General features: G+C 41.6%; 1 protein-coding gene across 1 annotated transcript; it reads right to left on the bottom strand.

Annotated features, from left to right (window-relative positions):
- Positions 1-9,046: 9,046 nt before the first annotated feature.
- On the bottom strand, positions 9,047-9,991 carry LOC138522000 (olfactory receptor 12D1-like). The gene has a single exon (XM_069635231.1). It carries the CDS (start codon positions 9,989-9,991, stop codon positions 9,047-9,049), a length of 945 nt encoding a protein of 314 aa, XP_069491332.1.
- Between the last annotated feature and the right edge of the window lie 3,166 nt (positions 9,992-13,157).

Genomic DNA, 13,157 nt, shown 5'->3' with positions numbered 1-13,157 from the left:
AGATGTAATTGCATGTATCTTTCTAGGATTCATGGTGATGCCATCTGGCGATAGAATATATCCCCGATAAGAGACGGTGGTCTGGTCAAAAGCAAATTTTTTTCAGGTTTAGCAGACAGGTGATGTGCCCTCCGTTGGGAAAGTACTTTGTGAAATTTAAATTGCCATATATGAGGTCCAGACTCTGCTGAAAAATATCAGGATCATTAGGTACGCCAAAAGGCATTATCTGGTACTCAAAGTTCCAAAGGTGGTCTTGCATTCACACACTTCCTTTATGTGTATTAAATGTATACCCGGTGAAGGTCGAGTTTGGAAAATATTGTACCCCTTCGGGCCTCCAGGATATCTGGAATCAATGGTGACAGGTTTTTATCCTTAGTGGGGATGCAGTTAAGTCCACGGCAGTCCAAGCAGGGTTTAAGTTCAGGTTGTGTTTTTTTTTGGTACATAGAACAACGACACCTCAGCCGGGTGCTTTGCTGGGGTGATAAGCCTTTTTTTTTATGCCAGTCTGTAGATATTCTAGAAAGACTCTGTTCTCAGGCTTTGACAGAATAAACATGCAGTAAAAGGTGCTCAACTGCACTGGATGCGGAATTGAGTTGGGGATTCTGATAATAGCATTAAAAAAATACTTCTTGGTTCCCAACGATCTTCATGTGCATGGGTGTCGTGTTTTCCATTACTGACCCCAAATTTAGAGGTACCCCTAAAACCCCTTCAATTGAAACAGCTGTCTCCTTCAGATGAGGAAGCATCTGTACGCAAGTAGTCCACGGTTGACTAACGAAGTTGCCAGCAGCCCCAGAATCCACCAAGGCAGGAATTAGGATAGGGGTAAAATTATCCCAAGCAAGCTTCATTTGTACCGCCAAGAGGCTCACTGAAGAGGTTCTGGTCTCTGATGCTTGCTGAGGACATTCCTTAGTGGGGGAACAAGTATGTTCAATCCCAATATTTGTTCCCCCAACACCTGGGATGGATCATTTCCTGACATTCTGCTGGAAGCAAGGGGCCCATCATTAATGATATGACACTTTAACGAACAATACATACAGAGGCCTCGCTGTCAGCAGAGAGTTCTCTCCTCCGGAGTCAGAGGACTCCTGGAGGTTCCCAACTGCATGAGATCTTCTCAAGTAGGTGCCTTGAGTGGGCATGCAGGGTGCTAGATATGAAATGTTCTTCTCCACCCACCTTTCTTGTAGCCGAAAAGTAATCACCAAAAGCTTGCTAGTCTGGGAACTCAAGCCAATAAATCCTTGAGGTCATCATGTAAACCTTGCTGGAACAAAGGGAAGCGTGCATTGTCCTGTCATCCGTTTTCTTCTGCTAGTTGTTTAAAGCGGGATATGTTCTCCAGAAGAGTTGAACCACCATGCTGGCAGTCCAACAATCATTTCAGGCTAAATAAATGCGTTTGGGCCTTCCGGACATAACACGGAAAGCCTGCACAAAGTCTACGTAGTGGTTCAAAAAGGGGCTAGCGGCCACTACCAAGAGGTAAGTCGATGCCAAGATGCTCAAAAACATATGAATAATCAGGCAGCCCTCTTAAGCTTTATCCATAGTGAACTGTGCAGGCCGTAACATAAATGGGACTTGTTAAGCCTCTCCGGATCCTTGGAGTCTTTCCCACAGATAGTTCTTCAAGTGGATGGTCAAGGGCTACAGCGTCCCGGCTGTGATCATCTGCCAGAAGACGGCATTCTCTTTGTGGAGCACCTGGAATTCAATGGTGCCCACCCCTCTTCTCGGTATTGCAAAGGTTCTGAATGGCACCAGTCAACTGGTGATCCTGCTCCATTTCGCTCATAGCATGATTTCGTAGGTGCCTTGTTCTGCTAATAGCAGGTCTTACCTCCTGAAACTTGTCCTTTTCTTTGGTGAATATGGGGCATCCATGTGAGATAGCCACCCTGATGGCAATTGTCAACAACCACCAGAAAGACCCCCAAAGAAGGCTCCAGGCCTAGGGGAAAAACCCAAAAGAGGAAAATCATTCCAGATAAGTGAGTAGATGGAGTCCTGCTGGTCGCAAGGCCCTCACTAGTTGGTCAAGCAGATGTAAGTAGAGGCAGTTACAGACGATGGGCAGTAATAGGGTAAGGACCCAATGGAGACATGGGAAAATGCTGCTGGAAAAGGCAGGACCAAGGAAAGTAGGTTGACAAGGAAAGGGCATAGACAACAGAGCATTAGAGCAACAGAGGAAGAGCAATTCAGCAATAGAGTCCAGTTCCATAAATAGCTGTATAAAGATGTGACAAAAATACAATATGTGTAGTGAGTTTACGTAACTAACATGTATGTTGACTTCTAACAATGTTCTGTTGCACACCTATAATTTGGATTACCTAATGTGATTGTTTCAAATTGATCGTATGGTACATATGGCCAAATTTGATCAGATTGGGTAATCACTACCAAACATGGGGAGCGGTGGGTGTCCCCCGCTCCACCATGTCTGGTAGTTATGGCTTTTGGAGTTAGCTGGGGTGTCCCCCGCTTCTGGAGGTTTGGAGGCAGGGGATGGGGCCAAAAAAAAAAAGAACAAAAGCGGACCCTGCGGCGTCAGATCTGAGCCGCGTAGGAGGGATGGATCTGACGCTGCAAAATTGACCAGGGTGAAATCGGCCGTGAAGAATTCTGGCGCAGCCAAATCGTTTACATCCTATAATTTCATAGGTTCGCCGTAAACTGAAGCAAACAATGCCTTGTATGAAGCCCGCTAGGATTTTATTTTCATGCAGGGCTGGATAATTCACAATTTGGGAAAACAATTGATATTTTCAACAATCAGATGTGTACCCTCTATATAGGTATAAACAGATCCCCAACCCAATAATAAAACATTCCACTTTAGTATTTTAAAGAGAAATTCTGAAGGATCCTTAAAAAAGAAGCCTACTTGATTGATGAAATCCTCAAATTCACTCATAACAGTAGAGAGAGCATAACATGTGTCAATCAGAGTGAGGACCTTGATCTGTCCGAGCAAAGCATCCCCCTCAGTTAACCTAATTTCCATATGCACTTTGATTCTTCTCAACATGGCTCTGGTGTTCAATGACATGAAACCCAGTTCCACTATCTGGTAGAAGGCACTGATTATCCTCACAGTGAGGTCTAAGCGAGTGTTGTGTGACCCAATTGGCATGGCATGCTTCAAGCCGTCTGTGATATCCTTAGGCCAGTGCAGGACAGATTGGCTTCACCTAAAGTCCATTGGCAGCATTCAATGACCAATTATGAAATGCTGTGAAGCAGCCCATCACAGCTGCATAGTTTGAAGGCACTGGAACTAGGGAAAGCTCAGATGCACAGAAGATACAATCCTCTTCTACCTCTTCAAACCCATCCTCATCATTTGATGAGGTGACTACTATTCCAAAGGCTAAATTCACTTTTGAGAGGTTGAAATTAGCTGTCATTGTGAAAGGGACAATGATGATGGCCTTGTAAACTCAGCTTTGATAGATGAGAGAAAGGATGCAGTGGACTTCCTAGGCATTGATTGGAGATTAATCTGGGTCCTATACAGAACTTGAAGACAATGGGCATTTACCTCCTGAGAATTATAGAGGTGAGAAGAATATGAGAGTTCATTAAAGTGGGAATATCAATTTAGCTGGAGAAGCAAAGTGGACTGGGCTATGGGGAACACCACAGATCAAAGGAAAAGAAAGACAAGTAGATTCTGACCATTAAACCTTAGGAATAGTAAGAAATAGAGGATTTACTCTCACATATACTCATTCATTTTTCAAATGTGATCCTCCCAAGTACAAAGACAGCATAAGCAACGTAAACTAGATCACTTTAATTCTCTAATTACATTTGATTGTAATCGATTCAGGCCACAGGCACGTAATCTAACACATGGGCATGTTTCCTGCTCAGAACTTGCTATTAATTGCAAGGGCATAAAGGATTAAAATTGAACATTTTCTATCAACCAATATTACATGTACAACCACATCGATTGGCTGAGAACGTCTCCAGAGAACCCCATTAGCAGAGGAACTCAATTAATTTCTGTGCTAAATACATTTGTAATTAACACAATAAAGAATGTGTGTAAAAATCCTGAACCATCAGTGATAAATCTATGGTGATTAATAAAAGTAAATAAAAGATAAATAAAAGTATTAAAATTAGCACTTGAAAGAACTGTCCAATTTCTGACTTTGGACATACTAATCTGGCAAAATATATTAAAATGGCTAGTCAACCCCTTTTTCATTCATAATTCATAAGGTTTAATGAATAATTAAGAGATATTTTCAATTTAGAGTGTATAGATGTCTTGCGTTGTAACATAGTTACAATGTTAAACAGAAAGTCGACAGCAGAATGTAAACCTACATATGAAGTCAAATTAATTAAATTCATTCAAATCAAAATTTGACATGACCATTACTCTATGAAAGAAAACTTTCATTAATTTTAGCTACAGTGATTAACAATGCTCATTTCATTACAAAAGATCATACAATAGATAAGAAATCAGATTTGATGGGAAACAGTGAGTTTCAGCGACATTCTGAACAGATTGAGGAGGGTCATAAATGGAACAGTCAACGGGTACAATTTGTGGGTGGATTTACATAGATTAAGGACAACCAACATTAGACATTTATAAGTGCAGGTAGGTTTTAGGGCCAGCTGTGTTAGGAATGTGACCATGATGGATGAAGTGATAGAGTGCAGGCAGAGAAAGTGAGGCGAAGAGGCACGATTGAGGCGAGGGAAAAAATGTTAGCTAGAAGACAGATGAGAGGTAGGTTAAGAGGATATCTCGCAGTCAACAAGGTAGGCTTTTAGTTTGGTTTTGAACAAATCCATGTGAACTGTTTCCCGGATCCGGGGGAATCGAATTTCATGAAAGTGGAGCAAGAAGAGCGAAAAGAGCAGAAGAAAGTGGAAGTACAGGCAGGACGAGGTGCCATAAGGGTGTTCAAGGATTGAGAGCAAAGATTATGAGAAGGCTTGTGGAGTTGATAGAGGATGACAGATACAGTCGTGCCTTACTGTCGATAGATTTTGGAACCTGTAGAAGAAATACAAATCTGGCCCTATTTTGCATCGCCAGCAATCCAGCCTGGTGACATTACAAGGAAGTAGGTGTGAATTGAGGGAGTTCAAAGAGAGTCCTGGTAGCGAAATTAATTATCTTTGTTGAGCGGACAGAAAGCATAGTAGGGGAGAACACAGAGGATGCTGGTACAGTAGTCCAGTTTGGAGAAGACAAGAGTGGTCCCTGATTTTACTAACATTTAGGAGGTTGAGGCAAGCCGCCGTTGCAGTTTTGGAGATGACAGGAGAGAAGTTTTGAGAAGAGTCCTTGATGAAGCTGAGGTTTCTAGCTGAAGAAGAGTAGGGGAGAGTGTCAGGGGGAACTCAATAGGCAGGGTAAGAGATGAGATCACTGTTAGGTTTATAATCCTAACAATGATATATGTATATATACGAACATACAATGCAAGACTGGCTGAGATTCCTGTCCTGGTTGGAGTGTAGATAATCCGAGGGAAAAATTAAGTGTGAGAGCATAGCAATTAAATAAAATACAATCAGTGATTCCCAAGGATTAATGCATATTAAGAAGTGAGCATTGGTGAACCCTACCAGACTCTAAGGAAAGGGCTGGACAATTGATGGCAGGTTATAATTTAAAAATAGGCAGAGACTGACAAGGATCCGTTTCATAGAATCAGGCTTACATAGTAGGGGAAACCAAACAAGATGAGATTTTTGAAAATAAGTGAACATTCCTAGAGTGTCGTTAGAAAGACCATAAGAGAAGCAGAAAGGAACTTTATGTTGCGCACATGAGCCATTCTAAGGATCCTTGACAACCGGGTAAATGGACTCATTTTTAAAAGTATGTATTTCAGCAAAGGATTAGAAAATGATGTAAACAAGGTGAGGTATATTTCTGGAAACGTGGAGAAAAAGAGAAAATCAAGGGTCACCATGAGCTGCGAAGAATAGGTCTCTAGATTTAGAGACCGGTGTAACAGTAGAAAATAATGGAGAAATTGATGAGGGGAAATACAAGAGATAGGTGGAGAGGCCAAGGGATGGTGTAAGCAATACATTTTGGGATTCTAACACTATGCAACATCAGAAACTGAGAGAGTCAGTCTGAATGATTTAATGGGTGTACGGCCATGGGAATTTATTCACTGTGGAAGATTGCGTGGCAGCAAGAAGTATGAAAGCCATATGTATTATATTATTTAGGGCTGCCTCTGCATTGGGGACTGGGAATGCTACCAAGCCATCCTTACCCTGAAACAGGATTCCCCTTGTCTTTTAAAGCTATGTCTCCCATGGGGCTGTGTCCTAGCAAGGATCCCAATAGTGTTATAGATTTTAGTAATGTTCCCCTCACAGCCACACTATGAGACTGTCTTAAACAGTATATGTGGGTCATGGTTGCTTTAATGTTAAATTGAGTGTTATTGAAAAATGAAATAAGCACCAAGCACAATGTTCTTTATGTACTTATTGATTCGAGTATACAACCCTTTTATCACAGACATGGTTGTCAAATATAGAGATCAGTGGTCATTCCTATGTTCCTTAATGTTTGTGTAATTGCATGCAAAGCAGTCAGCAACCCTCACTTGTGTTATTTGTCCATCTTTTCCTTTATCATAGGGGCATTTCAAAAGAGTACAAAAAGAGTACAATAGGGCTGTAATATGATTCTGTCCATCTTGGAATGATAACTTCCCACATAAAATAAAGTATGTGGTTATTATAAATATTTTAGGTTTTGAATGTGCTTTCCTCAGTAAGAAAAGTGGAGCATCATCATTACAACTACAATATATACTGGAAAGGATCATAGAAACGAACATGTGCAATTTTTAAAAGGAGAACGTTGAAAATGTGAGGATAGTTCAATAATGTCGCTAGATTTGGCAAGAATACATACAATTCTGTCCATCAAAATATCACTGTATCACAGTTATCTGTTTCTTCTGTGAGCACCAAAGTAATCGTTAATTTTATGTCCTGACCAATTTAGGGGGTGGCTCTGTTGCTGAAGTTCCAATTCAACCTCCAACCATAAAACACCCCCCTCCTTCACGACATCTGTTTTTATCAGCACCTCTGTCCGTTATTTCTGGGGTGGAGCAAGAGAGCACAGGGAGAGCACAGGAAGAGAGTGCTAGATCAGCTGCTTTGCCTGTTTATAGAAAACCTCTTTAGCATAATGAAGAACTCCTGGCAGAGGAGAGAGGATAAATATCTGCGAGATCACTAAGGGAACCTACACTGCCATAGCAACGCGCCTGCAAATAAAACATCAACTCCTGACCTGCAGAAAACAGTTGGGAAAGACACATAATCGTAGATAAGGGGAAGGATGCATGTGTAAAATGGAGATGAAAACTAAAATTGCAAGGAATTAGAATTAACATATGGGAGGAAAGGCAAATATCCAGATGGGCAGAAAGGGAGAGCAGGGTGCCAGCATCAGCATGCATGATCAGAATGGTTAGGGGCGAGAGGAGACAACATGAAGCTGAAATGTAGAATTTGAAGAAAAGTCATGGGAAAAAGTAGAATCTATGAAAATGTGCACCAGCGTTGTGATTAATAGCCAATAAGAACATTCTCAGAATGTAGTTAGTACCACCAATACAAGATCACACTCTAATCTTTCCATAGGCTGCTCTCTGAAAAAACCTGGCCCTCTGCTCCCCCCATTTGCCTCATATACCTGTTTTCACTTACCTTGAAGATTCTATGTCTTCCTGCTGTGATCCTCCACAATGGGCATGGAACAATTACTATGGAAATAGAAATACAGATCTTTCAGTTTTTAAAGAGATTCTTTTTTACTTTACATGATACCCATATATTTTTAAAATATTTTTCTAAACGTGTTTGTGCATCGAGGATGTTGTGCTTGGTGCTCAAACAAGTTGATTAAAAATGAAGCATCCCTTAGGTATTATCACTCTGGGTGGTCGGACTAGGGTGCTAGTGGCTATAATACCCATGGTGGTGGACCATATTGACTGGCAAGACGGCTACAAATCCCCAATAAACTCAGAAGGTATGGGCATTAATGGCCTGTATGGCTCATTGATGTGAATAGATTAGAATGACATTATGTTGTTGGCCCAGAAAGTCTAGAAGTGTGTGTGAGAAAAAAGAGGAGAAAGTGCACAGGAGAGTTGCCTGGTTAGCCAAGTTACAGGTAAAGACGTACTTATAGATGAGTCAGAGCTATTGATGTAAGCAATAAAGAATCAAAATGGATTCATGGCAGAGTAATATAGTGTTGTTTTGGATATTGACACTGCGGGTGGAACAGTGTGCAGTCTGGGAATTGCTGAGGTTGCCAGTGCGGGAGGAGTGAAATGAAGGACAGGAAGAAAGTGTGAATGACATGAAAAATGCATGACAACAGATGTAGGAAAACAAATGTTTTGTGAGAATGCCAATAAGAGAAGGGTGGAATGAATCTTCCATGCAGAGAAAATAGCCAACACCCGAGACTGCTGGCTTGGGGATAAGACCTAGTCAGACACGGCTTACTTTAGGTAGTCAAGGAGAGCTGAAAAGAAGTCCTGAAAAGGAAGAGCTTTTGCAATGGATAGACTATAGTGTGACCTTGTGGGCAACATGATCAGTGACTGACCATTAAGCAGTGTTTGGGGGAAGGGGCGAGTGAAGTGGCAACTCCATGCTGTTCACTTACAGCAGGATCAGAGGTGGCATGGGAAAAGACAGGAATAGGATTGCAGGTGGATGAAAGTATGTTGAAAAAGTGGTATTCATGCTATACACCTACTAATTAAATCAACATGCATTGCTTTTCTAATCAGTTCTTAGTTTGTTCGGGATACACATCGGAAGGCCTGGAGTTGGACGCCACAACTAGTCCATTGTTTTGTTGCCAGTGCTGTGTCCATCATGTCTGTAACACTGCTTAGTTGTAGTGTTGTCTTGCTCTTAAGTGCAAACTTAACAAATGACCTGGCAGCTTGGGGCACCACTTTAGGTAGTGAATGTGTTACGAAGGCCACCATACAGCATTACCATAAATGAACTTCTTCATTGATTGTTTCACCTCCTTGTTTCTTAAAGCATATATTATGGGGTTCAAAGTTGGGGTGACAACAGTAAACAAAATGGCAGTCATCCTGTCCTTATTCATTGAATCGTTGGTGACTGGGCCTAGGTATGTACAGATGGCAGTACCATAGTAGAAAAGGACGACAGTCAAGTGTGAGGCACATGTGGAGAAGGCTTTCTGCCTGCTCTCAGAGGATTTTATCCTCATCAGGTGGGAGCCAATATATACATAGGACACTAAGATCATAAACAATGTGCTGACTGCCAAAAAGCCAGTGATTATGCTGACCAGGATCTCATTGATGTAGGTGTCGGTGCAAGCCAGCTTCAAAAGGGGCTTGATGTCACAGAAGAAATGACTGACCCGATTGGAGGCACAGAACGGCAACCTGGCTGTTAATATGGTGTGGGACAAGGAGTACAAGAAGCCAACAGACCAGGAGCTGGACGTCAAACAGATGCAGGCACTGTCATTCATAACAGTCACATATCTCAAGGGGTGGCAGATTGCAACATATCGGTCAATGGACATTGCCGTGAGCAGCATAGCCTCTGTGCAGCCCAAGAAGTGGAAGAAATGTAGCTGTGCAATGCAGCCCTCGAAGGAGATGGTCTTCTTCTCCACCATAAAGTTGCACAGCATCTTGGGGACTGTGACAGATGAAATGCAAAAATCAAGCAAGGAGAGGTTAGCAAGTAAGCAGTACATGGGGGTGTGAAGATGGGGATCAATGATCACAACTGTCATGATGATGCTATTGGCTGTGATATTAAGAAGGTAGAAAGCAAAGGAAAAAACAAATATAACGACCTGGAGATATGGACTATCTGTAAATCCAAGCAGAACAAATTCAGTCACACGTGTCTGATTGCCTTCTTCCATGTCACCCTAAGTAAAATGAAAACATGAAATTGTTAATGATATTCATTGTATCTTTAATGTTCTAGTTGTAAATAAGAACATTGCTGCATAGGTTTGTGATCACTGAGAAACTGAGAGGGTTTTTTTGACACAAATGCAGGCATACTGCACTAGACCTCTGCCAGATGTTTCAGGAAAAGCAGATATATGTTCAGTTGGTATCCTAGGAAGGGTTTGTAGTTCTCTAAAACACCACCACTATTTGCCATCAAAGCATGTAAAACTGGAGGCTTAGGGAAGTGAGCATATGGGAATGCTCTCATCTTAGTAAAAGCAAAGAGAATGGATCCATAAAGGGCAAGAATTTTAGCACAAGGCTTGGAGCAAAAATTGTGTTTTTCTATTCACATAACATCAGAAGGACTGGCGATTATTGTTTTTTTAGAGCCCAGACGTTTCAGTGAAGGACAGCTCTATCAGGCACCTCTATCATCTCTGTAGTTCTTGTTGAAAGTGAAGGGGGTCTAACATTGGACATTTCTGTAGAGGTTCCATAGACGGTAGATTAGACTGGGGATATGATGACATCATACCAGAAGCATAGGGTTTCACTTAGATATGTTTCAAAACGAATAGCCTGCCTTAAGCATGAAGAGAGGGACTAATGTGACAGGAAGGCCAAGGATCCACCAAACTAGGAATTTCTGGAATATGGGCTTTATCAATGTTGTTGATTTACTTCTTAGGTGGAATCACAAGGTGTAGAGGGTGTAGGGGTGGTCACTAATACTGGGTCATGCAAGTTAAGTTGATTGAGTTATTTTGTTTTTTGCAGAGCATATGTATACAGCTGTATACAGCTGTAGTTTATATAATATAATAATAAGCCAATTTGGGGTTTAAATGAAGGTCTCAATAAGAGATTACACCAGATTTAGGGTCTCATTTGGGAGTCTGGCGGTATCCCGGTGGTAATACTGCCAGGATACCGCCAGTGCAAATAGCATTACCACTACTCGGTCCGTCGCTATTAGCACCGGATCACAAGTAGCGGTTGGGTGGTTATTGCCCATTCCCCATTGGGTACATAGAGTTTGGGGGCGCTATTACCACGGACGGTAATTGCGCTGGTGGTAATAGCACCAAAAACGGCCAAAAACAGGCGGCAAGTGGACATTTTTACTTCCAGCTTTTTGCTGGAGGTAAAACTTCAACTTACCGCCCAACTCGAGATTGGCCCAACCCTTAAATGCGGCAGTAATAGTGTTACTGCCGCATTTAAGGGCTGAGGCCCAACTCGTGCTGAGACCCCTAGAACTTTCTGGATTTTAGTCGATAATGGCTTCCAGAAGTTAAATCAGATTGATGCAATACAATTCAGAGGTATTATCGAAAAAACCTTGTTGGCTTTTATTGGTCTTTGAATATAGGCAGTTCTAGCTCCAGGCAACCACAATTTCTTGGAAACATGATGGTAATGCACCTTAGGCCTCATGGCCTATCAGTAAATTCAAGTTGATCAGAGTCTAAATAGTTTGTAGCTTCCAGGCATCAGGTAAGCGCTGCAGCCCCGGTGCCCCAGAGCCTTTTTTGACCTTTAAACCACTTGCAGGCCAGCGCGACCCTCGCACTGCCCCTCCCCCCGACTCCTTCACTCTTCCCTGCCTTTGCCCGGCCTCCCGTGCCAGCCCACGGGCTCTGATTGGCCCATCCATATTCTCCACAACAATGTGCGCCTAATCCCCTGCATGCCTCTTACCTGTGCCATTTAGCTTCCAGACATCAGGTAAGTGCTGCAAAAGTGAAATTGCTTTGCTACTCTGTTAAAACAGTTTTGTTATAATACACAATCAACATTGTACCTGTGCTATAATATGGAATCGAGATCTGGGGGCAATCTCTAAACAAAGAGTTAAGAATATTTGAGGCTAGGATGCTAAGAAAATTGTTTTGTATGCCTCAAAGTCTCTCAGTTGAATACCTGTACCTCGAGTTCGAGCTCATATGCATCGAATCTATAATGATTAATAGATCATTTGTGTGCAGTTGGCTTGATGACTCTAGCCAATAACACTATCGCTTGTGACTATGCAAAGGCATTTCTTGGCCTTGATAATTTCTCCTTGATCGGAACCTTTGGAAGAATATTCACTATTTTTAATAAATGGAAAAATGGCTGTGAACTAAATCTCCTTCCTAATAATATCCAGCGTATTAAACACTGGATAAAAAAAGATGATTACATTGTACGAACATGAACACAACATAGTCACCCTTTCTTGTAAGTCACAGAGTGGTCCTTTTATTGACTATATAACTGGAAAAAACAGTTTATCGAAATATATTGTGCCGTTCCCTGAAGCATGGGTTGTACGACAATATTTTTTATTAAAATTAATCAATCAAATTCAATAAAGGAGATGTGTTGGGCTGTATTGGAGCAAGGAAGGGTTTATCACGGAATATGCGAAATTGCAGGTTATGTGGTGAGGATACAACTGAATCTCTTGAATATATATTAACTGTTTGTACAAGTTTAAATGAAATTAGAAGCCAATACTTGAAATCTTATAGTAACTGTTTTGATTACGATGACCAAAGGCTATTGTGGCAAATGTTCATGGATAGGAATGACGTACATTTTATTTTCCACACGGTTAGATTCTATAGGAAATGCACTGAAATATTTGTAATATGCAAAGGTTGAGCCCCCAGAGTATTGACATTGGCATAATAGTCACATGCTGTTTAAACTTGGAAGTTGTAGAATCTTTTAACCTTTTAGTAGTGTTTTATTAATTTTACTTGCTATATTGTTCTATGTATGTATTTATGTTGTCTTATTTTTATGATCTATTGTTTTATGTGGCATATGCAAAGCAATTTTGCTGTATGTATATTAATAAAATTGAAATTGCCTCAACCTACTTTGTAAGCATACCGAGTAGCACAGCATGCACTGTAGTCCCCAGCCCCCTGCCCGCTCCCTCCTCCATTCAGATCCCACCTCACAAGCCTGTCCCTGCATCCTGGTTAGTCCTTTACCACATATTGGTCAGCACTCTAGGGCAGTGCCTCTGCCCGGCAGGCCCTTCCGGCTAAGGGCCCCAAGGCAAAGGGTGGCTCCCACAGTAGTGGCTCCAGACTATGTCAGCAGGGGAAGTAGGAACCAACTAACATAAACCAA

The sequence above is a fragment of the Ambystoma mexicanum genome, chromosome 1p (genome assembly GCF_040938575.1).
Source record: "Ambystoma mexicanum isolate Mex_15411 chromosome 1p, UKY_AmexF1_1, whole genome shotgun sequence".
Taxonomy (NCBI): domain Eukaryota; kingdom Metazoa; phylum Chordata; class Amphibia; order Caudata; family Ambystomatidae; genus Ambystoma; species Ambystoma mexicanum.
The sequence above is the reverse complement of the archived record's forward strand: the minus strand, read 5'-3'. Positions and strand labels throughout refer to the sequence as shown.

Excerpts from the sequence above, each read along its gene's own strand:
- LOC138522000 (XM_069635231.1), bottom strand. The coding sequence starts at position 9,991 with ATGGAAGAAGGCAATCAGACACGTGTGACTGAATTTGTTCTGCTTGGA.